The following is a 27,512-nucleotide window of genomic DNA, read 5'->3' as shown; positions in this document are numbered from 1 at the left end:
AGGGGCTCTCAGCAAGGCACCGGTGGCGTGAGTCATGCTGCCAGAACAACCACCAACCCGCCCATCAAGGGCTGGGGCAGTTACTTGGGACACGCACGTAATTTAGGGGTAAATAAATCAGTTTTCTTGTTCAGATTCTGCTCTTGGTTTGATATATGAATTAAAGGCTCAGCAACGTGATGATATTGCCTCTATCTAATAAGTGACTACGTGTCCACGGATTGGTAACTACTGAAATTTGCCTTCGTGGTCTGCGGCGTATCTGGAAATGCACAACCTGCAATTCTGTAGTCTTCAGCTTCAGAGATAAAAAATAATAATAAAGGCAATTTCCAGAGGATGCATGAAAATATATCAGAGATGTTGCCTTCATTTTATACTTCCCTTAATAGTAAATGAGTGTTAGCTTGAGTAATAGTCCTAGGCTGTATGTCCTGATGGAAGAAGACAGAAATTCTGCTATAGACAACTGAATATATATTTAGGTGAAAGACTTTTTCATAAAAGATGCCAATTCAGGTGAATTTAATTGGCTTTATTTAGCACAGTGCTCAAGCTTGAATGTTCTCTGATATTTGCTAGCAATTCCATTTATCTCAAACAACTCTCCAGTCTACGCTACACCTGTTTGATTAGAGCACCAATGTTAGAGTTTCTGATTATTTAATACTTCCATTTCACTTGCCTTTAAGAGGTGGACTCAGGCATACAAACTAAACAGCTACAAAATCTCTTGGGATTCCTTCTCACAGAACAATGTAATTAACTTGATGTATCAAGACATAATTCAAAATAGGGAAGCTATTGCTGATAGAAGTGGATTAGTTTAGTTAAAATTGTTTGGCATCAGGAGATATTAACCTGTATTTTCCCGATTTTAGAGGTAAAACCAATATGATAAATTTCATTAAATGACTTTTAAAGTATATTTGTGAAGAAGGTCTAATATTTGCTTGCTTAAATGGTACTTCTATTTAAATACTTTTACAAGCTAGGGAAGGTAAAAAGTAATTCCTGGAGCATAACTCATCAAACATAAAAAATTATGTGCCAAATGAAACTCATTGCTGGTGTTTCTTAAAACCTTCGCAAAACTAAGTAAAGCAGCGTTAGCTTCCCCAAGCTCACCAGGCTCCTGACTTTCATCAGCATTCACTTGTTGATGAATTGCCAACATTTTTGAAGTAAAAGCCATATAAACAAAAGCACAAATATGTTTAAAATGTAAATGCTTTTTGGGGGAGATCAAGGAAGAGATTAAATACCTCAGTCTGGCAAAGGATATAAGGATGTTCCTTAAATCCCCCTTTGACTTCAGCAGGACATAAACATATGCTTGAAGTTTGGCATGTTTAGAGCTTTGAAGACTAAATTCACAGACAGGTTTGGGAATTGCAGGATGGAGCAGTATCCTGCCCAGATTTTGGGAGTCCTGCCATGTCCTGAACCTGTGGGCTGGATTTAGATGTCTACAAACATGACAAATGGAGGTAGGATCCAAGCACACAGCACACTGACTGCGGGGAGGGGTGAGGGCCAACTTACCTAATAGGCGATTAGAAGAAAAGAACCCTTAGCTCATCCTAATCGTGAATTTGGGCCCCATTCCTGTAGTGGATGCAGCGCTGGGAGAGGTTCATGTGGTGAGGCTCCTCTGGGATGCAGGGCTCCACAGCACCATGCTGGTCCTTCAGAAGAACACGCAGAGGGAAAATGCAGCACCGCAGCCTCCTCCACACCTGTCCTTCCTCTGCCCAACAGTGTTTTCTCCAACACACAACAGGACAAAAGGGGACGAGGGGTGTCAGCTTCCAGTCATATTTTGGGCACCCTCGAGTCCACCTTGGTGCTTCCAGCCAGAGGAGGATGAGAAGATGGGCATCTTATCACCCACCCTCACAAGTTTTCAATGTCTTGGTGCTCGACGTACCCCTGGCTGAGGGCAAACCTGACAGCAGATCTTCCAGGGACTGCCATGTAGCCATCCATCACACCCAGTGTGTGCTGTAGGAAGTCCAGATTCTGGATTTAGATGTTTGCAGGAGCAGATAGGTTGGCTAGAGATGCCTACCCCTTCTGATGGGTGGAGCCCTAACTTTTCACATAAATATGGCTTTTAGCGCAGGCCCAAATCATCAGCAGCCAGTTGAAATGTGTCTGTTTTGTAATTTATTTCAATGACACCTTCCTGCTGCTTCACTTTATGCTCCTGAGGCTCGTAAGGCCCGTACCTTTACTGAGACTCTCCACACCCAAGTTACCTATTGCCTGTGTTGTCCTCCTGCCATTTTCAGTGGTACCAGATAAAACTTTCAAAATTATTCAAAGCAATTCTCATGGAAAAAAATACATCTTCCTCATGAGATTCGGTTTCATGATAGAGTAAATTGGAAAGAACTCAGTGGTCAAGTTATGATTTATTTTATTCTAGTGTACCTTCTGAAAAGTATATTGTTATTACGCATAACCCTTGTCTAACAGAAGCGTTCATATCAGCATAGTAATGACACTGAAAACAGCTAATGATCTTACATTCATTTTGCACAGGGGCAGGAACTCAGTTAACAAAAATACAGCTGCCCAAAATCATATGCATTGATTAAAAAGCCATAAATATGGCAAATTGAGGGAGGTGGTGGGGTCATGCTGTATATCTTCAATGTGATTAAATGCCTTCCAGCGATATCATTCTTACTTTTGTCAAAAGGATCAAGTTGTTTCGTGTTTTTTTTTCACTTCTTATAAGTGAAGGCAGAAGATGGAATATTCCATCATATGATTTATTTTTTTTTAATATAAACAGATGGCTATACAAGATGGAGGTAATCTGTGACCTGGTACACTGTAAAAAAAAGATCTTGTAAACACTGATCTTCTAATCTTCTTCAATTTAACAACAATTGTGGAGGGAGGAAAGACGTGGCTGAGAACGGAAAACAGGGGAAAGAACAATTTAAAAATAAAAAAGTTTAAAATTTCAACCCCATTCAATTTGTGGTTTGGAATGTTGCAATACGCAATCTGAAGACTTCGAAATATTCAGCTGTGTAGGATGCCCCTTAGTGGCTGAATATAAACACTGTGGACAGAAGAAATAATTTTAAACACACGCACAAAACCCAATAAAATAATATTTGTATTTATTAACTGAGAACAAAGTGTTGTAAATGCTAACATATGCACAGAAGAGCCTACAAAACCATGTTTACATAAAACATCAGAAACAGTTGGAAAAATGCAAACAAATAATAAGAGAACATTCCTCAATAATAAATTGCATTGAGAAGAAAAAGAAAACATGGGAAAAGGAGGAAGAAAATGGTCAAACTCTACTTTTATTTTAATCAGAATGTATACTATGGGATGAGTGGGCTTTGCAAAGGAATACGGTCAGATATTGAACTCCGCAATGAAACCTGACCCAATATTTTTAATGATACTTTCTAGAGTATAGAGTTTCTGTACAGAATTACAAAGTTACCTGGTCTGGTGCCACAGTCCCTTCCCAACAGCACACGGCCGGTGCAGCCTGTGTCGGTCTCTGCTACCAGCCCGTGTTACAACATACAAACATTCCTACCCAAACGGTGTAGAGAAATGTTTACGATTCAATGGGAAAGGTTAAATTGTACAACTTCTGCAACATACACACAAACGTACATATCTAGTTAAGATATAGCAGTACAAAGAATCTATGAGAGATTATTTTTATTTAGTCTAACTTTTATAATGAGGAATATATTGCTTCTAACTTTTCCTTTTCAAAACCAGTCTTTGCATAGGAGTCGATTTGCAAAAGCTGCAACGAGGTGACACTAACGAAGCATGGCACCCCATCGATCTGTTTGCACCTGCTCTGATTTTAACTGTATTTTATACCTTTAGGGCGCTACGTGTATGCTGCATAACAAAATAAGTCCATTGTATTTACAGACAGTTCATCTCATTTGGAAATCTGATGCCCCTGCTAGTCATTATTCCCTTTTTCTTCCTTGAAGAAGTCTGTAATTCTTCCATCTTTTTAGCTTGGCATGTAGAATTCAGGGCTGCGAAGCGTCTCATCACCTGCACCACGGTACCGCAGCAGACGAGCCGCTCGGCGGCACCAACAGACCTTCCCTCGGGTCCCAGCCCAGCGCGGCTCAAAGGCTCAAGGGAAGCCTCCTCTTCTGGGTCAGCTGGTGTGTGCTGTAGCTGGATATACTGACCCCAAACACGCCCAGGAGCACGGCCGCCCGCTGCAGCAGCGTGTCTGATGGGTTGATAACGATTTTTCCTGCAGCTTGAGTCTACGGGAGAAACACGGCAAGTGACTCACTGACTCAGCTGCGTGCAGCACAAACGCGGGTCTTCAGAACCTACAAAGGACTTTTTCCTTCTCCCTGTCATTTAATATAATGTCTTCACTTTCTGCTGAAGAGCATTTGGCACAAACTATTGCCCATTTTGGAAGGCCCTCCTTTTTGTCACTTTGTAATAGAAAGGACACATTTCTGATATGATTTTTCTTTCAGTTGTAACTCATTGACTTCAGTGACTTTGTGGGGTTCCCTCTGGCCTAGGCTGAGAGGAGAGTTGAGTCAAGCGTGGACGCTGAGGCATAACAGAGCAGGGACTTTCTTGTTCTGTGGAGTACAAAGATCTCTTCCATTCCACAGATTAGCTCCTAACACAGTGATGTTCCCTTGAATGTTAGTTACAAATTCAGGGAAGCAAGGCTAGAAGGGATCAGTAACAGCTTTTATCAGCTCCACAGGTAGGACAAGACCAAGCAGACAAGTTTTAACACAGTCTCTTTGTCAAGTCCAACAAAGAAGCAGGAAGTGCCAATTGAAGTAAAGATTAAAAAATACTTCAAATTATTATCTGAATAACAATCAGAAAACAAACTAAGTTACTGCTGCTTGCCTAGTACATACAATACAGTGACCAAGAGGCAGAAGCATAGTTGCATGGACTCCCGAGAGAGCAAACCACAAATTCCTATACATATTGGCACCATGAGTTAAAACCGATCATGTGTCTTTCTAGTTGCAGCGTTTCTTATGTGAAATGATGACTGGGCCTCAAATGATGATTTCTTTTATGATTTCCCTTGCAGTCCATGGACAGAAGGCATAGCACCACTAACCAGAGTGACAGATTCCAAGTAACCTGATTTTCACTTCCAGATTATTTTTTTAATGTGAGCTTAAATAATGAGAGCTCAGTGCTTTTACCTTGATAAATGTGGCCGACAGTGTGGCTACTTCAGCAGCAGAATAAACAAAGACAAAATAAATTCAAAATAAAATTACTAGGTAAGATGATGTCAAAAGATACGCAAGGAGGCACGAAAGAAAATCACTGCTAGGACCGAAACATGGTATCCTTAGCTCAGCCTCTCAACTATTCAACTATCACCTCTCAGCTACTGTAGTCTACGATTTTGGATGCAAATCACATCAGTAAGGGCTGTGAGGCTGTGGGCTGTTCTACTCTCAGTTATTTAGCTGATTATAAACATTTTCTATGCCTTTTTTTTCTGCATATAATGGTTGAAGCTCTAGTCCCCCAATGTTCCAGAGGTCAATAATGCTTGAGTTTTCTTTATCATACCCATAGAAGCTGGTTGAAGCATTTGACCAGCAGCTCATCTGAGTTGCTTAGAAACCAAACATCCATCTTCCCACTAACATTTTCCTGCTGCCCCAAACACACAAAGCCATTGCAAGAGAAAATGATGTAGAAGTAGTTTCTGTTTAAGCCCTGCAGAAACATAAACTCCTTCCAAGTATTCTGCATTTGGTATTCCAGCATGATACCAATTATCAGGATACCAATTTACTTTTCAGCAGAGGCTTAATTAAGACTTCTTTGAGTTGTTATGCAAGTTAACCCACCAGAATCCAGTGTTCCCTTGGGTTGGTCATACAATAATTTGAAATAAAATCAGCCTGAGCAAGAGAAATACTGGTATTTTGAAGATCTAATTAAAAGCAGAAAAAAAAAAAAAAAAGACTGAATTTTCATACCTGCAACAACCTTATATACCCAGGTGTCATTCTCCGGAGAGGAATAACCATGATTTCTGAGTCTTCGTAGAATTCCAGCCCCTACAATTTTAGAACACACAAACCATTACTAAATCCCAGGGATTTTTTACAAGTTGACCCCTTAATGAAATGGAAGATTAAATCTAATATGGTTTGCTACAATGCCAAGGCACTCCAAGAAGCAACATATACAAACACTTTATCCTCACCTGATGCTTCCTTCTCCCGAGCCCGTTACCTCCCCGAGCTCCCAGGGGTATATAAGCCCAGCTCAGTTGCATAACCCGTCACATGGGATCTGTCTGCACCCCTCAGGTGTTGGCAGAGCCCGACCATCCCAGGTATGTCTTGTAATATTGGAAACTCTCCGGGAATGCCTGAAGCTCATTAAGGGAGCAAGGCAACAGCTGACCTCCTTAAGAACAAAAAGGCCTAAGCCTGCTTTATAGATAGCACTGGACATAAAAAAAGGAGGTCATAATAGCATTTTGTGTCGTAGAGTGACAATGCAAATAGGATTGGATGGCTTTTATGTAACTTCGAACATATATTTATACCCATAGGGTGACCTGACTGGGTAGGAAGCTTAATGCAGCCATGCCCCAAGTTGAAAGGATGTGCTAATATAATAGGGTTATTTGGAGGCACATTTAAAAATAAGTTCTTTCTTTTCTGATAGCTTTCTCTTTCACTCAGCATTATGCACGTTTTTACCTCTTTTTCTATTGCTAAAGCTTTGCCACTAAAAATACCTAATCTAATATTTATTATTACTGTTATTACTACTTTCTGTTAACTGTGGTATCTTTTCACTGTAGTGAGCTTGGATTCAGTTCTGCTCCTGAGGTCATATAGTACAAAATGTGAAAAATGGTGGTAAAATCTAATCCACTAAACTAATTTCTCCTAATTTTAGGAGTGTCCATGGACAGACTGTGCTGAGAAAGCTCAATGCACACAACCTTGAAGATGGATAGCAAGGCAGAATTTGGCTTCAGTTGCAGTTGTACTTCTAAACACGCAGGGTCAAAATCTCCAGGTGGTGTAAGTCAGTACAGCACCAGTGTGCACCGTGAGGCCAAACTGGTTTTCATCACACGTGCTCCACAGAGTAGTGCTGATTTACACCCCTTTAGTCTCTGCTATGGCAGCCTAAAGCTCTCTGAGAAATATTCCTGACATAAAAGAAGAGAAACATGAAATATTTCTACCTGGAGAAACACTCTACATTAGGTATTCCACAACAATATCACGTATCAAGAATTCTCATAACTCATTTACTTTTTCAGCAGGTGCCTAATTAATGTTATATAAAGGAACGTTGCTGTTTTCTTGTGAGGCTCTGTCTTCCACGGCACGCAGCAGCCAGAGCCCATTTTCCTCTCGCTGCATCACGTTTATACCACATGAACCCCATCAGCACCTGCAGAGCGATGGCTCATTCACAAAAAAGGTAACTTGAGTTGAACCTTCCTATAGCATCTATCTAAATACTGAAAGAAAGGGACTGAGAACCTGTCAATCTGTTGTGTTTTGGTGGGGTTTTTTGTTTTTAAATATGTAACTTGCACAGTGACCTCATGCTACACCCGAAGTGCTGTATAACATAGCTATAGGAAATATTGTATTAACGGAAAACAACATAAAATTGGGAGTTGACTGAAGTTAATGGAAAGTGTATCAGGAAACACAAGACACTGTACCTGCCCAAATGTATTTAGGGTGAAGAGCTGCACTATAAAAAGGCAAAGGCTTTTTTGTCGTTCTTGTTTCTCACTGTATACCCCGTGCTGACTTCCCTGCACCAACAGGAAAGTGCCCGGGCTCGCTGTCCAGGGCAGGACAAGGCTAAACGGCAGAGCCCGTGTTCTTCTGGAAATACACAGATGGCTGAGCTTTCCATTTCCAGCCTTCGAGGGAGAACGTACCTAGCGCAGTACAAGAATTTCAGCAGCTGAAAAAAATGCATTACTAACAACTTCTGTCCTTTTGAGTGTAATTCTTTCTGTTTGGAGAAGGGTAGTGAGATTCCTGTGGTACGGTATTCAGAAAAGGGGAGCTTTCCAACCAAGTTTCTTTGGAAAATAAAAGGGAAGGGAAAGAGTATGCCTTGAATACCACAGCTGTCTTTAAAAATGATTTCTTGGCCACACTCAACACAACTGAATCGTAGAACATTTTCTGTCATTGCAGGTGTTACCAAAATCTGTATTACTTTTCCTAGGTCTCTGAAAGAACAACCCTCCCAGGCTGTTCCAGGAGAACTTCGAACAAACAAGGGGCTGACTCTGTTCCTTTTGAAGTTCAAGCCTATAAGAATTGAGTCCTGACTGCCATGATGCAGAGATGAACGTGCCCCTCCTGGGCAGGGGACCAGCTAAAGGAGGAGGAAAAGCACAAGCAGCAAAGGGCTGTGCAGACCACTCACCTCATTCACCTGCTAACACCTTCCCTGCTTGAGGGACACACTGCTTTCTAACAGGCATCAAGCAGATAAGAATGCAAATGATATGCTGACATCCTCTCAATCCCAAAATTAAAGGCACGGAACACTCTGGAGCCAGTTGCCAATATTCACCACCTTGTGCCATATTTCCATGAAAAGGAGACATCAGTAATTTAACATTTCTCTGCTGTAATCCTGTGCCTCTGGGACTAGCAAGGGCTGTTTCCCCTAATGCAACAGGAATCAACCAAGAGGAACAACTTATTTTCACAGTGTTGGAACCCCCTCCTTGACTGGCACTCTCTGAAAAGCAATCTGTGCTGCTTGTGCAGGGCAGGGTGCAGGGGCACTCCTGTCAGCAGCACCCAGCGCAGCAGGGCAAGCACACTGTGGAAGCCCAGACTATGGAGTTGCAGCCAACACATGGCTGTCATGCAAAGGATGTTGTGCTGGTTCTGGCTGGGATGGAGTTAATTTTCCTAGTAGCTAATATGTGGCTATGTTTTGGATTTGGGTTGAAAACAGTGTTGATAACAGTGTTGCTGGCTGGAGTTAAACAAGGACAGACATCCAGATGTTCACACACAAGGATCCACCAGTGGGGTCTGCAGCTGATGGCACGCATGGAGTTGCTTTTGGTGAAAAAGGGAAATGACAGAGGGAGAAGTAAGGGAAGGTGAAAGAGACAAAATAAAAAAGGGGAAAAAAGGGAAAGTCAGCAGGAAGAGAGGTGATGGGGGTGCCCAGGCGAGCAGCCTCCCCAGGGCTCCCCTCCAGTGCAGCAGAGTCACCTCAGAAAGTCCCTTGCAGGAAGCACGCAAGTCTCACTGGGACCCGCTCAAACTGCTGCTGGTGGTTCCTGCTTGCGATGCCATTATTGCTGACTGGTGTCTGCTGGCCGGGGCTGGTGTGTGCTGACCGACTGCTTCGCTCCATGCACGTGCGTTATTTGGGCAACGAGCAATGGCAGGAGAAGCTGGGGAAAGGCAGGTGATTCTCCTGCTGCCGCAGTCACTTCTTATGAGAACCCAACACAGTAATGGCTTTGGTGGGGCAAGGCCATGAGAATGACAGTGTGGGAGCAAGAACGTGAGACCATGGAGGGGCAAGTTCTGTCCCTGGGGCGGCTGGGGTGGCGGGACCCTGCGGCAGGAGGCTCCGGCAGCACCTTGGCTGAGGCAGCCCCGGCGAGGCGGTGGTGAGTGTCCCTCGGCACAGGCACCGGTGACGTGGGACCCACCGCACGCTCAGGTGGACACAGCTGATGTCTCCCGACAGTTGTTGCTCCTACCTGGTGGATGAAGGTTGCAGCAGAACACTGCAGGACATTGCCTGTGTGTGGACACATTTCTGAACAATAAACTGGTTTAAAGCAAGACTCTCCACTGGCTTCACGGGTCATTAAGCTTGATTTACTCTCTGCCTTCCACATTGATACGGGGGCAACGTTTTAAAAGAGTATTTCCCATAAAGCATACACAATTTTCATTCTATACCTGGGCAACAATAGCAAAACGTATTATTTTGACATAATTTTTAAAGATAATTCAGGTATTTAACTGAAGAAGTACTTTCCAAAATTCATCATCCTTAAAGAGGCCAGGGTTGAGGACTACAGGCAGGATTCTGGACCTACCCATGGCTTCCACTGCAGCTCTTTGTGCAGGATAGGAGTAAACACAAAGTGCTGTCGCTGTAGGCAAATAAATAAACCATATAAAGAAAACAGTCCAGCAAATCTTCCTCTACACACAACTGTATGACTAATCCTGGGCTTTTTGACTTCAACAGTTATTAGATATAGAGAGTACATCCTTGCACATCATTCTGTGCATTACTTAAAAATTACAGCTAAGCTAACAGGAATTTTGCCTAAAACAAAGGTAACTAAAACACCGGCTCTGTAGGAGTAACAGGATTGGGAGCTGTCAGCTCAGAGAAAAAGGAGATGGTCCTGCCCCAAAGAGACCACGATCCGTGGGGAGGCAGATGGATGCCACCAGATGGGAGAGCACGGGCAAACAAAGAGAACACAAGGCTGGCATGCCAGGCAATGTTCTCAACTCACTCACAGCCACATTGTTTCCAAATTTTTGTAGGCGTTGCAGCAAAGCACAGTGTTGTGTGAAGGGATGTGAAGGTGGTTAATGAATTTTAAGATTATAAGGCAGGCAAGGAACAGGAACAATGTTAGTCATGTTGTTGCATTACACAGTAATATCTTTGTGGAGCACTAAATTAGGGAGATGTATTGGAATATGTTGACGACAGAAGTAGGAAACACTGTCAATAAAAGAGAACAGGAACACTGTATGGATGAGTTGAGGAACAGACAATTACAGATAGTCCTGTTCTCAAAGTCATCTAGGGTTACGGATAGAGAGCAGCAAGAGATTGTGTTGCTGAGGCTTATGGAGTTACCATTGAAGCAGCTTAAACGACTCATTTATTTCCTGCTGAGAATTGACTCGTACACTTCCCACAGCTCCACTGCCAAGCAGTTACCTCTGTGTTCCCAGCCTACCTACCCAAAGGGCTTTGATACCATTGAGGAACAAAATGATAGCAACAGACAAAAATTCAACAGCAAAATACTTAATAGCAGGAAATCAAGTTAATTTCTGCTACACAGAAAGGAGAACTTCTGCTTTGAAAGGAAGTTTTATGTTAGAAATTGCTGCAGTTTGTATCTGTTAGAAACTACAGGGAAAAAAAATCCTGGAATGTTTTTTTTTGAAGTATTGCAAGGCAAAGGCAGGGAAGCGCTGCTGTCACTGGCAGCGGCACAGGCGCAGCTCAAAGCACCAGCACAGCTCATCTGGAACCCACTCTGGTCACGCTGGAGTCTCTCCTGACTCCAGATGTGACCAGCGCAGATGCCTGCACCCGAACTAGTTGCTCTAAACTCCCATTGTAATTTACCTACGAGCAGGGAAAGAAGCGATGCTTGATAGTACAGCAAGTTAATACAGCTAGCGCAGACATGGGCTATATGGGCTGTTCTCATTGGTCTGAGGATTATCTGGATGTATACTAGTGGAAATGTTTATCTATAGCTATTATTCTGGGAAGGTTCACATCTGACAGGCAGCAGACAGACTTCGGGTAGTGGTCCAGAGTCCCAGTTAACCTTGGAAACAGTGGGCAATAGAGTTCCCTTTTTCTCGCAAGTGTAACGCCCTGTCTTGCAACGATCCCAGTATTCAGAGCAAGTACCAACCACATCAGCAAGGTAGCGCACTGGAAGGACAAGCAATGCAGTCTTGACAGTTTGTGAAGAAGGTGGGCATCATCATTTAATGTAATGGCATTTTTCAGCTACCAAGGCACCGCTGCTCTGACTAGGGAACCCTATGGCACATCTATGGATATATTTGGATAAGTAATATTCACAAGACAGATCGTTACTCAAGAGCATGTCCACACCTGTGACTGTGTGTGCCAATTAGTTGTTGTTAATCCAAGACTGTGTATTATTTGTTGCTCTAAGGGAGTGACATAGTATGGCGGCTATTTGTAAAGAAACAAGGCATTAGGCTCCCATGAATGGCCTGCAATTTCCTTTCCATTTAGAAGAGACAGAACAAAGAGGTGTGAGCTTGTTAAGGAGTGAGGAGTGTCCTGTCACTCGGCTTCCCAAAGGCCACTAAAATGGGTATCTACATCAAGGCTCCCACCAGAGACTGGCTCCTGTGCCAGGCTGAACACGTGCTCCTGGCTCGCCAGTCCTCAGGGGGTGTTTTTCACTGAGAGTCAATATGAGAAATTATATTACAACCTGTGATGAGAACTCTTCATGTTGTGTCCTTCGCTGTTTCTGTGGCTGATCAGACAAAAAGCTGGACTGTCAGACTCCACATCCTCATGGGTACCCCTCACCCCCTCTGCAGAGGATCCCAGGTCATGAGCCTCCATTGCACCATCCCAGATATCTTCCATGGCTTGGTACACAGTGTACAGCTATGGGTTGTACAGTGTCCACAGTGTACGGCTGCGTAGGGTTGTAACCTGTGCAGTGCACACAGCCCACAGCCTTTAGAATCTGAACCACTTGTTTGTAAAAAGCTGGAGAGACCATTCCCAGCAGTTCTATATTGTTGCTGGGACACTTTCTCATCAGTAAAACTATGCGCATGAGCAGGATTCTTCCTCCTACTTTATGTCCCACATTGCAGCCCTGTTACATACATGCCAAATCTCCACTGTGAAGCACACAAACGAGAGCTCATGAAGCAGCTTTCTGACATGCAATTCTGGAAGTGCAGATATTTGGGCACGGCAGCCAAGGATGAAAGGCCACAAGATCTCCTGCGATGCTGCAGATGACTGGGAGGCTTGCAAAGAACTGCCATATTTTAGGTATGAGAAAGACCCTAAAATACAGTATCCTGTGCTCTTCTGTAGACAGGGACATTTTTATTTTGTTTCAGAGCACAGTCACAGCGTGAAAAAATAGTAACGATGTCTGAGGTACCAGGACTCTGGAATGGAGATGGATTTATTCTAACAAGATTAATATAGATACATTCAAAGCACGACCACAATTTTAGTTTTAATTCTAAAGCACTGATTTACAACAGAAGTAAACAGCTTCAATCATTTCACTGGTACCTCTCTGTTCTTTAAAAAACAAATCTCAGATAGTCAAAATGTGTGGGTTACTATATCCCATATGGCTCCATAAATTGTGAGTCACAAATCCTACAAAGTTGGGTTTTTTTTTTTGTTTTTTTTTAATCCCAAACTTTAAGGTCTACACTTTGAAGCACCTGATCCACCTTCTAAACAAACCTGTAGAATTTCTTTTTGGAAGGGCTGGAACTTGTTCTACATGCGATCACAGTTAAAATGAACCCGGAGCTATTATAAAAATATATAATTTTATTGATGTTTACCATTCCTGCATAGGCAAATGTATCTGCACATGGAGAAGTTCTGAAGTCTTCCTTTGTGGCCCACTAGGAAAGTTACTTACATTTAGCAGTAATCAAAAGAACAGCATTTCTATAACATTTGTTTTTGCATTAGGTAGCCTTTACTCTGATTAGGCGTTGTGGCTGTCTGACTCTGAGGCTAAGCAGAAATGACTAAAACAGAATTTGAATTACCTAGGAGTGGAAAACAAAACAAGAGGGGAACAAGAAGCGAACATTAGTGCTTCAGCACGATACCCTGGGCTCCGCACAGAGCTCTCTGCAGAGACGCTATTCCCCCCGGCACAACGCTAACAGCTCGCCAGGACCAGATGGTGTTCACCTGAGAGCCCTGAACCAACTGAAGGATGAAATAACACAACTGCGAGCCGTGGTGTGGAACCTCGCACTGGGAATTGTCCCGGTGCCAGGGGCCGGGAAGGTGGTGAAACGGCTCATTTTTCCAAAGCATTCCAGGGTGATCTGAGGAATTATGGACCAGCAAACCTGATGTTCTCGTTCAGCAAATCAGCAGGGACCATTGCAAGGAACAGAATGAGTACATGCATGGGAAAATATATCAGGGAGCACTCCACTGAACTTCTGTAAAGGGAAGACACACTTCACAAGCCTACTGGCATTTTTTTTGAGGAATCAATGAATACGCGGACAAGGTGTACTAAAGTGCGTTTGTAAAATTCATTGAAAAAAAAAAACCCTCAGGGGCCACAAAGATCTTCATCTAAATAAACAAACAATTAAAAGATACAAAAGAAAAAGCAGGGACGCAAAGTTTTCCCACTAGAAGGAAATCGCCAAAGCAATCCTATGGGACTTCATGCCAGGATTTGTGCTGCTCAGCAAAGTCCTAAATGACCTGGAAAAGGTGATGAATAATGGGGGAACAGAGACTGCTGATGCCACTACGTTTATCACAGGGACTAAAATTGAAAGCTGACTGTGCAGAGCAGCAGAAGAACACCAAGATCATGAACAACTTGTGATAAAATGGCAGATGAAATTCCGTGTGGGATATAGCAAAGTGGTGCACATAATTACAGAAACTGATAAGGACCGTTCAGGAATGAAATAATTCTATGACAATGTCAACTCAGTACCCAGTAAGGGGTCAAGAAAGCAACTGAATTTATTTGGAAAGGACTAGAGAACAAATCAAGGCACACTTCAACATGATGAACCTGCATTTTTAATAACGTAGGCAGTTTTGGTCCTCCCATCTCTGAAAGGAAGAAGCAGACTTGAAAAAGATATAACGAAGGGCAAAAAGGGTATAACGAGAAGTAAGAAAAGTTTCTTTATGAAGAATGAGTAAAGAAGACTCTTCAAGTCAGATGTGACCTTTTAATTTTCTTCCCTATTTCTGTACTTCCTCTACATGTTTTCTTCTCCCTTTCATGTTACCCTGTTCTTACCTACAGCCTTCCCAGACCTGCAGTAAAATGGATTTTCTGACATACAAGCTGTTGGGATTTGGGGATTTTCCTTCCTCGCTCAGAGCGAGAGGGAAGGCTTCCTCTGAGCTTCCCGTACTCCTTCTCCAAGTCTCCAGGGCAGGAAACGCACAAGGATTCACTGCCCACCCCCCCATCCCCTGCCAAGTACCAAGGACAAAAAATACTCCTTGGAATTTTCTACCTCCTTCCTTCATCACACCCTTGTCAGCAAGATTTTTACCAGTTATCATACATGGACTTCTCCAGTTCGGAGGCAGAGAGACTGTGTACAGTGCGCGGCTTCTCTGTGAATTAGGCGCTGCTGTGACACTGTTCCACCTTCAAGTTACTTTCAGAGCTGACTGCAAACTCCTCCCATTTCACAGCTTATAGAAATCTCAGCCAACTGCTTTTTTCCCTGGGGGTGAGGTGGTACTACCAGGTAAGCACAGCTCAGTCTTCCCTCTCACTTATGGGAAGTTTGTGTTAAGTTTATTTGGAAACTGGAGCACAGGTACTACAATAGCCAGGGGGGGCAAATGCCCTGACTGCTTCATCTTAAAATTTAGCTATGAACAGCTTTTGATGGAAAACTCACTTGAGAGATAAGTTCATGGATTCCCACTCATTTGAGCCAGACAGATACTCAGTTACTGAGAAAGGCGCTGCTTCAGTCCTTGGCTCATACCACCTCAGAGACTGGAGCACAGACCAGTTCAGGGGACACAGGACTGATGGGCTGGGAGCTGCCCCTCATACAGGCTCTGCTTCCCACAAGTGCACATCAATTCAACACTGCCAACTTCTATACAGAATTTTTTCCCTGCCAGAGATGATCTGGGTTTTGCACGGGTCTATAGGAAGCGTCCAATTATACAGATTATGCAGAATCCTCCTTTGCTTGGTTCCCTACAGTCTGAAGCACTCATCTTCATTAACTTAGTGTCGCATATTTTTGTGAGCATTAAAAACTCTGTGAAAGGCTGAGCGTAGCATCGTGGAAAAAAAAAAAATTGCCAGTCACTATAAAAATGCAAAGCACAACCAAGGGAGGGTGCCTTAATTTCAGACAGACAGCTGTAAAATTGCTTAGCAAAGATAGTTGGAAATTTGTTTGTATTTCTTCTCAATTGCAATGCAGAGGTGAATGGCTGTGCACTGATAAAGCCATCTGTCTTGTGGGTGCCTAGAGGAAGACTCTGCACCAAAGCAATATTGCCAGTTTTACAGTTAATATCCTGGTGCACAATACTCTCAAGCTGAGAGCCAGACCACAGACATTTCCGTCACCTTAGGACAGAGCTCAGAACAGCAGCTCCCTCGTAGTGACTCCTGTTCGCAGGCACAGACTGGGACATGGAATGAATGTCCCTGCAGGGCACAATGGCAATGCGAGCACACCAGTCCCTGGACTGAGACAATATTCAATATTTAAACCCAAAGAAAAGAAACAGAAACTGTGGGTAGACTGTTTTTATTGGGTTGGTTTTTCAAGTGACCTGCTTGTCCTGGATATTCACAAAGAATAACAACAATTTATAGAGGGAAAAAAAAAAAGGTGGCAAAGACTGTCCTAGTTTGGATTTCTAACAAATAGTTTCATGGTTTTTATAGTATTATAGGGTTCTTTTCAGACTTCTTTGATTGGCTTCAAACAAAATACTATGCAAAAGACTGGTGTACAAAGCATCTATGATTTCTGGATAACAGCCATTCCTATGATTTGGATCAGCCTTAGACAGCTGGAGCTGCATCAAGGTTGACACAGAGGACATTTAGTTATTATTCAAAAGACTAATTATCCTCTTTGAGATACTTGCTCAATGACATCTCATCTTTGTGACTTTTACCTCCCAAGTTTCCCACCACTCTTATTCGAAAGTGCAAGTCTCAGGTTATCCACAAGACCATTGTTGTGGTCAGAGCAGAACAGCTCTGCGAATCACCATCGCAACCTACAAGGGAAAAGCTACACCCACACAGCCCTGTGTTTCCGTCCCTCCTGTTCACATCACCTTGGTAAGGCACTGTCACCAGCTGCTTCCCAGGATCTGCCCACGTTCTGATTCTCATCCCACGGTACCTGCAAGGTGGTTTCAGACTGATTTTCACTCCGTGAAACAGGGCAAGGCCTTGCAAATGACGGAGAAAGTGGATGGGCATGGGACTTCCAGAAACACAACAGTCAGCTAAGTCTTTGTGTCTCAGGTACTTTGACAAGGACACCTGAAATGTTTTTGGCTTGATACCGAACTTTGATGTTTTCTGCTTATGCATAAGGGAATCAGACTGAAAGAAAGGATACTGCCAGGGCATTCTGACAGACACTGTTTTTTCCCTACAGCTTCCCGTGCAGGGGAGAGTTAAGGAACCTTTTGGAGTCCTGCAAGGCATGTTCTGTGTTCACACAGAGCCAGAACCTGGGAGCTGGAGGCTCTGGGCTGTTTGTATGTGAGGGTTTATACAGCCATTTCTGCTAGAGCCATTAGACTTTCCTCAAATAAAGCAGGAGAACTGCTTTATTCACACTGAGAAAATGAGTCACTGCATTGCTCTGAATACGTCTTCTCTTTGGCTGTTTTTCTTTTGTAACTTCTGGTACAAAACACTTCAGTTTTCTCCTCTGCCTTTCAACAGCAGGCTGCTGTCGCTGGTGCAGGCGCGGTACTTCCAGTTCCAAGTTGCTTTAAAATCCTTTTCCTTTCATGTTTAGCTTCTGTAACAACTGGCCCTACTGTGGCTTTGCTGGTTATTGTGCTGCTATGCAGCTATTACTCCTCTGTTGCTCCGCTGTGTAGCTTTGGGGCCAGGCTGTGACACAGCTTTGACTCCAGGGAGCCATGAGGGTGATGAACCACTGCAATGAAGTGGGAATCCCACCGGTGGTTCTGTCTCATACAAGGATCCTCCTGAGAATCTGCTCCTGCTTCTTTCCAGACGGTGACAGCTCCACGTAGATATTAAACGAGACTTTTCTCTGCCATTTCTAGCTCCAACAGAAAACGTTCAGGCTGCCTGCATCTTGATTCATGACACCAACTGCAACTTGGCACTCTGTGAGCAGCAGGAGCTGGTAAACTAAGCTGAAGTTTGCTGAGTATCTCTGATGAATCCCTACACCAGTCTCCAACAATAGCTTAAGGTTTAGACAGTTAATGCTGATACTGACAGTTAACACATCTGTGCTATGGCCTGGAAATGCACTCAGAGAACTGCTTCTGTAAAAAAGTGAAAATTTGCATATCCCTCTATAAAAGGGTTAATGCAACTTCCTAAGCAAACTTCTAAGTCTCAAACCAGTTTTATTCACCAGCAGTTAACCAACTGAAGTTAGTGTTTCTTCAACTACCAGCTGGAAGAAATGCAACACAACAGATAATGCACACACTACACACCTGCACAACTAAAGTTATGGATAATATCTTGCAGGAAAAAAAAAGAAATACTAATTTTCCTTTGATGTTTAAAAATAAGCAATCTTTCACAACAATAATTCTTAACTAAAGGAAATCATTCCCCACAGAGCAACAAATTAAAAACACATAAGACAAATTTTAGAGGCTATTTGCTTTGAACACTTTTTCAATTATTCTGCTTTCCCTTAAACAGACTGTAAGACACAATTCTATAGCTTCTTGTACAGTGTCTTGAGTTTAGACTCTTATCCTTACCTAAAAAAATTAAAGCTTGTTCTTGTAGAAAACTGAAGAAATACTTGTTGACAGCAGCAGACAACCATTACACCTTGTGCTATTTATACTCCTGTGAAGTTACCTAGTGCCACAAGACTTCCTGATCAAAACAGAAAAGCACCTAAGACAATAAAGTACACATGAAATCCATAAGAAATCTGATAGGTTATCTCAGTTTTCTGTTTTCAAAAAAAGTTATAAATAGGGAATCATGACTGAATGATGTTACTTGTCTTTGGATCCCACAAAGATCAGTACTAGTGCTTGACACTGCTCAGCATTTTTATTAAGGATCTGTAAGTAAACATAAAGTCATTGTGGTAAAATCTGCAGACGACACCAACATTCGCAGATAGTCGAGACTAATGAAAGCAGTACAGGCACACAAAACAATCCATCACTTACTAATCCAGACACAATCAAAGAAAATTAATGTTAATATGGCCAAACAGAAAGTGAGGCATTTAAGAAATACGGAACCAGGAACTAAATCCTGGAAAGCAATACATGTCAAGAATACTTGTCTACTATGACAAATAATTCAACATGGACTCCCTATACAATCCTATGGCAAAAAATGGACCCACAATGGAGTAGTCAGTACAAAAGCTGGCACTGCTGAGATGTTAAATTAAGTTCTATGTGCAGTTCCAGCATACTTGTTCTCTAAATGGTGGGGGAAAAAAAAAAAAGGGAAGAATGTACAAGAGAGCCGCAAAAACAATTTGAAGGCTGTAGGAAATGCCTTAAAGCAAATCACTTAAGCAGATAATGTTCAAGGTAGCAAAAAGGAAGCTGCATTGTAGCTTGATTACAGTGTTTGAAAATTTTCATAGACAGAAAATAGTGGCTACTGAGGGACTACTTAATCTAGTGAAGGAAAGCATACCAAGAACTAATGGCTGAATGTTAGATCTAGATAAATTAAAATTTAAAATAAGGCACGTTTCTAACCGTGAGAGTGGTTGAGTTCTGGAATAAAACACCAGAGAAGGGGCTAAATCTTCATTTCTTGATGTCTTTAAACCAACCTTGCCTGTCTCTGCAGAAGACTTGCTCTAGCAAAATACACAAATTGTGCTTTTGTCAGTCTCAAGTTACTGGTCTTCACCCTGAAGTAAAAGGAAAATTTATGACCAGGGATCTGGATGGGGTCAAAAAATATAAGCTCATGTCCTTTTAATCTTACGCTCTATGAATGTATCCATTTACTGAGTGAATACAGAGAAAAAACTTTCTGAGTGACTTTTGCCGTCTGGATAACAACATGATACGTAGCAGACTGTAAATCACCCAGTAATAAATATATGTCAGAAACTATTGAGATGAATATATCCTTGCAATGCCTTCTAATTTAGAAATCCAGAATTATTAAATATTTTACACTTTAATTTTATACTGGGTAATTGAATTAAATGTGAAAGGGTTAAGCAGACAGGCTAATGAAACACTGTGCCATGTACTTAGTTTAATGTGGTTGGAAAAATCAATGCACTTTGGTCTGTCAGTTAGCAATCACTGATTTAATTGAATAACATGTCAAGTATTTTAAACTGTTTACCAATGTAAGTAGAATCTAGCACTATAATAATGGTAATAAGCTAAGATGCCTTCCCTGAATTCCAATCAGATTTGAATATGACCTTCATTTTAAGCTCCAACATGCCAGACAGAGATCAAACAGCTATTGCTGGGCCTACAGAGTTCGGTGATTACACCTGTGATTCCGAAAAAATATGTTTGCTATTGATTCACTCTCTAGAACACAAATAATGGGTGATCCATTTGATCTTCCTAGCAATGGTTACTCCTCTGTGCATTTATATTTGCTTTTACTTAGTGCTACTGGGAGGAGGAATCAATTACACAGCAATCTTTTACTGAGCCTGCCTGAGAAGAGATGGAGGCCATTTTGTGCATGATCACATGAAGGGAACAAAAGGAAGAGCAGGAGAAGCACCTCCTCAGATCATGTTGGGTGAGTTCCAATTACGGCTGTACAACAGCTCCTTACTCTTCTCCTTCTCCCTTTTACACTCCCAGGCAATGGCTTCCTAAGAGAAGATATGAAAGCAGAAAGGAGAGGGGGGTCACAGCCCTGTACAAGTTGAAGGAGCTTGCCACTGCCAGACCAGCACTAGGAGCAGGGGACGTTTTGGTCATGAGACATGTATGCTCCTGTCCCTTTCTCAGATGCAGTAAATGAATTTTTTTACAAGATCCAGATGCCTGCAATGCAGATGTTTCCATCTGACTTACCTGTTTATGCTGCCGTAACAGTCAACCAAAAGACTTAAGTTCTCCTATTTGTGCCATTGTTCTTTTGCTAAAAGATATTGAGATGCAATCAGTTCTATTGGGCTGTACAAGTACTTATCGCATCCCAGTGATTATAAAGTTCTTTAAGGCAGCTCAGTAGACACTGCAGACATCTGAAATCAGAAGAAATTAATCCCACCCCGGCTGCCTCCAAGCTCTCCTTAGCAAGCTGCAGATAAACACGGCCTCCCAAGTGTCCACTAGGGAGAACCAGGCCCCTGTCCTACCAGACTGATCATGTGTGCAACGTAAAATTACGCCATTTTTAACTATTGGCAGCCTTGCTTACATGTTCTAGCATGTTCTTGACTGTAGTTAGGCCTATTATATTCCCCTGGCACACTGCCACCTCAGATGTAATAGAAATTCACTGTGCTGGGGACTGAGCAGCAGGCCAGATCCTGCCTCGAATGGCTTCTAGTTTAAGAAAGGAGAAAACAGAGGAGAAAACAGGCAGATTGATGTGGGAGTAAACAGATGCAACACAGCAACATTAGTCAGCACAGCAGGTAGTTGGCTTAGCACACTACTGACCCAGCTGTTGCTAAGCTTTTTGGCAGCATGATGGCAAAGGAGTGTTCTAAAGAACAGAAGTAAAACAAAAGGAAGACTGCTCTGCAGAGAGCTGGGAAAGGCACTGTGGGAAAAAGCACAAATGTGTTCATCTGAAAATGCAGCAAGTGGGTGACAGAAGCTGGTTCCATCGGCTGAGAGGATGGAGGAATCATCTGTGCGCTAAGGGACTGAGAAGATGGGCAAGGATTTTGAAGGTGAAGAAACCAGTCTGTAGTTGATGCAACAGAAAAGAAGGTATTGAACCACAGATTCATTGCTTCTCTATTTTTGCGTAGTCCTCTTCAATCTTAGATAACACTTTTTTTTTTTTTAATTATTATGTACCCTAAATCAGGATGTAGCACTGCAGTAATACTGTAAAAGAGAACTACCGCTTGCTTATACATTTTATAAATGTATACAGTTCATTAAAATGACTACAGACTATGAATTCTACAAAGTTAAGCACTCAACTTGGAGGATGTCCTTATTAAAGCTATACTTGACCTTGACTGGCTGAGGTGCATTTACACTGTTTTCAAGTAATCACAGAATATATTGCTCTTTCCCAGATCGTTAGAGACGGGAAACACAAACACCATTTGTAAATTTCTGCTTTTTCTTTATACTTATGTACTGTTTTTCCCCCATGGCTTAGTTCACCATATATCTAGCAGTTTAAAAATACATATTTTTTTTCATCTAAGGAAAACATATATTAAAAATTGTGAAATACTCAGACAATACAATTAGCCTATTCAACAAAATTTACTTGGATGCAACGCAGAGGATAAAGTAGTTAACAGTGAAGCCAAATGAGCTGCATAAACATGTGCAATGCAGCCCCCCTTAGTGCAATCTAGGACTGAAGCAATTAATCACAAAATATACACAGCTATAACCTGAGGTTGGCCTAAATATTACGCATAATGCATTTTTCCAACCTCTTCCTGTTTTTGTCAGTACCACTCCTTGTTGTCACACCTAATGTGCAGCATGCTGTACAAGCATAACACACACCACTTCCCACTCTACCTCTGTGGACTAGTTTTATATTATACCAGATATTACTGGATGAAATAAGTTTTCTTCAGTCAAAGAGAACAATTTTCTGCCTTCATGCTGCCACTCACCACTTTTTTCCTTCCTTGTCTCTTTTTTTTTTTTTTTTAAAGCTTTTTGTTTTTTTGTTCTCCCAGATGTCATTTCAGAGATCCAGCCTACTGAGCAGTGCTCCCTTGCACTGGTGCAGGGGAGAAAAGCCAGCTGTCACAGAAAACACATTAAGGAATTGATAGCTCCACGTGATTGTAAAGTACTATATAAAATACTGCACCACTTACGAAGCAGTAAAAACCTGTAACATTAGAGGATGATTCCCACATTAAACATCCACAAAAGAGAATAATTAAGGTCTTACAGGCAATTTTGAGAATAAAACATGTATCTATACATAGAGAAAATGGCTTTGAACTTTTACCTTTGCATACAGATGTAGTGACCAGATATTCACTACTACAGATGCCCAAAACTACTTCAGCCCCTGTGGTTTTTCTTGGGAAGGGACCACCACCTACTCAGAGCCCAATTTCTCTCCCACTGTGCTGCTGTTCCTTCCTTACTGTGTAATGTTTAATTATGCAACTAGAAAGTTAATTCTTGAGGCCACATGTAGGCTACTTCCTAGTTGATCCTTAAATTCTTCTGACTATTGAAGTCCATGTAGTTTTTAAAAACAAAATGTTGAAATTCTTTCTATCTAATCTATCTATCTATCTATCTATCTATCTATCTTGAAATATGCTGATCACAGTGTGTGTACAGTTCAATATGAAGTTCTCTGATGCAAAGTCCACTAAAAATTCTTCCATGCCTCAGAAATTCTATGATACTCTACATTGACTAGGCTGAATGATGAGGATGAAGGAAAAATTCACGGCCATCTCCTTAGCCATTTATTAGTTTAGCATGGAAATCCAAAGCAATAAATGTTTCATTGCTATGCTGAAAGAGCCATGTACAGTGAAAGGTAAACCACACTGTTCATTGGTGGATATTAATTTAAATTCTCTAGTTTTCATATTCCAGTTGTGTTGGTTATACCGCTACTCAGATAAACCACAACAGGCATAGGGAGATTCAGCACCATTTCTTTCAGAGCAGCAGCACAGAAAAGTGACCAGGTATTAAAATTCTGGTGTATGAAATCTTTTTGACTGCAAATGTTGAACAGCGAACAAAACAATCCTTCCTCCTACCATTTTTAGTACATTGCCTAATTGTTATTGTTATAGGATGAGTAATGTCCATACAGCTTGCTTTTAAACTGGATCTTTCTGCTGTGTTCTGCTGTGTATTGCTCTCAAGTGTCCCTATGCATGTTGCTGTTCAGCACACCACTGTTGGCATGATGCTTGTTTCAGAAACAAATATACTCTTACGTGACTACATTTATCTACAATGCCAATCTACAATTTATCTGTTTGACTTTGGTCCAATTTTCTAAACTCTCCAACATCTCAGATTTTACTTTATCATTTACTCTTTATAATCCCTGTTAGCATAATAGCGGCAGGTTTGATAAGTGTACGATTCAGCTCCTGTTGCAGGTCATTTACAAAGACATCAGATATCACTGGCTCTAACTAGCTGTGGTCTGAAACTGTTCCCAGGCTTGTTTTGTTAGAACCATCTGATTTCTGCACGGAATATAAGGCTCTTACAGCAGTTAACGAAAAAAAAGAGACTGAAAGCAAGCTTTTCCCCATTATTAATCAATTCAAGCAAAGTACATTTTTGACCTGAAAAATTTTACTCACGTTTTCAGATTAGACTACTGATAGTACTAAATATTTCTGTTTGGCAATGAGATCCAAAGCTGCTCCTCTGTATGCAGCTTATAATATTTAAAAATCAGCGTAATTTAAAAAACACTTTAATATTATGCGAAGTGGCCGAACACTGCAACAGGAATAATAAAGAAATCAAAGCATTAAACAAAGCTGTGAGACGAGTGTGTGAGTGCTTGTGAGATGAGTGTGTGAACGTGTGACAGTGTGTGCCAGGCTGGACAAGCAGGTGAGCAGGAGACCCGCAGGGCTGGTTAGAGGGCCCAGGATCCAGGCAGGGATCCCAGAGAGGCTGGGGGCCTGGGCTGGTATTCAAGGGATCTGTGAATGGGGGTGCGCTTGTGAATCTGGGAAGGGAAGGGCACGTGTGTGGTCACTCGTGAATTTCAGTTGCAGCCAGTCAGAGAAGACAGCTCTGCCTGCGTTTTACGTGAGTCCTGGCAAGGTTACTCATGGGTGTTACTAAAAGCAGTGCCCCGTCCCTGGCAGCCTGTGCAGCCCGCCATGCGAGCATCATGTCTGCCTGGGGACGTGTCCCTGACATACATGCTGAGCCGAATCACCAGCTGAACCTGGAAACCTGAAACCTGCAGTCACCTCTGCCGGCGTGGGATGGAGAGACACCCAGGTCTCCAGGTGCACCAGCCTGGGATCCAGAGGACAAGGAGGATCCTCAGCTCCTGGGGTCCACCCAAGGCAGCAGACTTATAACATCCCTCGGGACAGTCACTCAAGCATCAGGAAATGCAGACGCTACAGCTCTTTGTACAGTCCTAATTTGACATGGTTTGTACCCGTGTTTCAAAATACTGTCTTTAATTACATTATCTCATTTATTTTTTCATGTTCAGAGTATAGGACAGATGAAGCTTACCTAATGAATTGCTGCATATCCTTTTTTGTGCAGTTCCTTGGCCTCATTTACTGCATGACATTCAAACCTTAATCTGAGGATGAAGTGATTAATTTCCTGTGGGGTCTGTCAATAGAATATCCAGGTACTTCACATTCAAGAGGTATTTTCTTCATTCTGCAGAAGTGGGACTGAGGCACATAGAATCTCAGTGAAAAGTCACAGCTACGGTTCAGTGCCTATGCGTTAGCAAGTCAGAAGCATTAAAACAGGGAACATACTATTCATTTCCCCTCTGTGAAGTCTGGTTTAAATATATTTCTTAGTCAATACAGACCTAACTCAAGTTCTGCTGAGCTGCACACAGCAGCCTTAGCCATAAGACCACTTCTTCTGCCTCTGCAATCCTTTGGCATATTACTGAACCACTTCTAACTTCTTCAATTAATGAGAAAGAGGTACGATTGTATTTTTATTACACATTTTTGAGCATCACTAAAAACAATGCCTTGCAATAGGATATATCAGGCAATATAATTAAAAAAACCCCAAACAAACAACAAACAAACAATAACACCACACAATGTTTATATAGTCTTGTCAGTAATGTATTTCCAAGCACACGTTGGAAGAGATAAATACATTACCCTATCCTACTGATGAGGAAGCTAATACACTAAGATTTGAGGAACGGTTTGCTCTGAGGTGAATGATTCAGCTGAGACAGGAGACTCTCACTTACGAAGCATTTCTTTCTTCACTCTTCTGAAACATTTTCTAACCATAGATATTATTTACTGTATCATCTACACATGGACAAATTCAGTTGCAGAGAGACAACACAGTAATCAGTGAGAGAACCCAGTCCCATAATTCTGCAGTCAGTGATGCCCATGGGATTGTCACAGGCTGAGCAATGGAAGTTCTGAAAATGCCACACAAGTTTTTGCATAACTCCAAACAGTACCTACATGACCCACAGGCAGACATTCATCTGTTTCCATAATTTAGCAGTTTATTCAGCAAAAATACATTCCTAAGACATACTGTTGCTTAAATATAAAGATGTGTTTCTGGGTTTTAGGTAAACGGATATATCAGGTAAACAAGAAAAGTCAAGAAATAAACCTTCCATAAAGGAACAATCAAATTATAAACAACAACAAAAAAATACTATACTTCTTAAACAAAATACTTGATATAGACATAATCATTCCAGATAAGTCCCTTATCCCAAAGTGCAATGAACATACCAATCCAGCTGAAGACTCAGGCCACACAGCTTATGTTCTTGACCAACCAAACACAAAAATCACATGTAGTTATGCCCTGTTTATTGTCTTCTGGAGTTTGTAACACAGAAAAGTAATTCATTTACCTGAAGGTGTAGAATGTGTATGGACACTGCTCTTCCTGACCAATCGCTACCCGATTAAGAGTTTGTATATTAAATTTAAATTCTGTGGACATGGTGTCGTGGTTGAGATGGACAACATGGACACGGGTAAGGTTTTATTTCCTGTTCTTCACAGGAAGGATATCTGTAATCCAGTAGTGAAACAGACATGTGACTATCCTGGTGTGATCTGAAACAAAAAAAACACATTCCTTTTGAAATACCTCTGTGGTATTTCTGAACATCAAAGAAAATGACTTGTGTGAACATTCGTTTCCATTCAATATTAGCACTCCAGTAAAATCAATGCAGATATTGGAGCTTGAAGACTAAGACATATACATTTCTACATAAACAGGTGCATCTTCTTTTAGGAGGTCAATTATTTGTATAAGAAACAATTTTATTTCTATATTTTGGAATGTCCTGTTTGTTATGATTCAATAATTCAGAAAAAAAGGAGATTGAAATGACGTGATCATATGGGTAAGGCTAAAAGAATGCCATCTTCTGTGCTTCTTCCTGTCTGGGGAGTAATTTCACACTTTATTATTTAACTTACAGTAGCACGTAGAAGCCCCATTTGAAAATGAGTCGTCTAATATAGATAGCTGCATTAAAGCCTCAAAATGCCATAGCTTCTGTCTTAATTCAGAGGTTATGTATGTGACTTCATTTATTTTTAATGACAGGACTTTCTACAGTACTTATCACATAATATCACATTTAAGATGATTCTATAATGTTATGCTAATATAGCTTTCACATTTAATTTCCTTTTCTTTGAATGTTCATTCAAAAGAAAGGTTAAATTTAATCATTTTAGGGCCTCCGTATACCCAGTCTGTGCATTGTTGCACACACAGTCACTCTATTACTTCTGGTCTGCAAAATGTATCCCCCACCCCCCACAATGGAGACATATATAAAGGACAATTCTCCAAAAAAAGGCAGTTAAAAGAAGCTTCTGCCTCTTTTGTGGGTGATAATTTCCTAGGCA

General features: G+C 41.6%; 2 protein-coding genes across 2 annotated transcripts in view; both read right to left on the bottom strand.

Moving 5' to 3' along the window:
* Positions 1 to 3,118: 3,118 nt before the first annotated feature.
* LOC309438064 (uncharacterized protein) lies at positions 3,119 to 26,612 on the bottom strand (the record flags this gene model as incomplete). Its single annotated transcript, XM_082048971.1, has 4 exons — positions 3,119 to 4,289; positions 6,015 to 6,095; positions 26,495 to 26,529; positions 26,608 to 26,612. The coding sequence occupies 4 exons, from the start codon at positions 26,610 to 26,612 to the stop codon at positions 3,928 to 3,930; spliced, it is 483 nt and encodes a 160-aa protein (XP_081905097.1). The 3' UTR covers positions 3,119 to 3,927.
* ERICH1 (glutamate rich 1) overlaps positions 25,576 to 27,512 on the bottom strand; it is a 68,124-nt gene continuing 66,187 nt past the window's right edge. Inside the window, exon 6 of the mRNA XM_082047444.1 lies at positions 25,576 to 26,702. Within this exon, the coding sequence (XP_081903570.1) occupies positions 26,629 to 26,702 (74 nt within the window). The 3' untranslated portion in view covers positions 25,576 to 26,628. The remainder of the gene's footprint in view (positions 26,703 to 27,512) is intronic.

This window comes from Streptopelia decaocto (genome assembly GCF_964273445.1).
Source record: "Streptopelia decaocto genome assembly, chromosome: 3".
In the NCBI taxonomy this organism is placed as follows: Eukaryota; Metazoa; Chordata; class Aves; order Columbiformes; family Columbidae; genus Streptopelia; species Streptopelia decaocto.
This window is presented reverse-complemented; position numbering and strand designations above follow the sequence as displayed.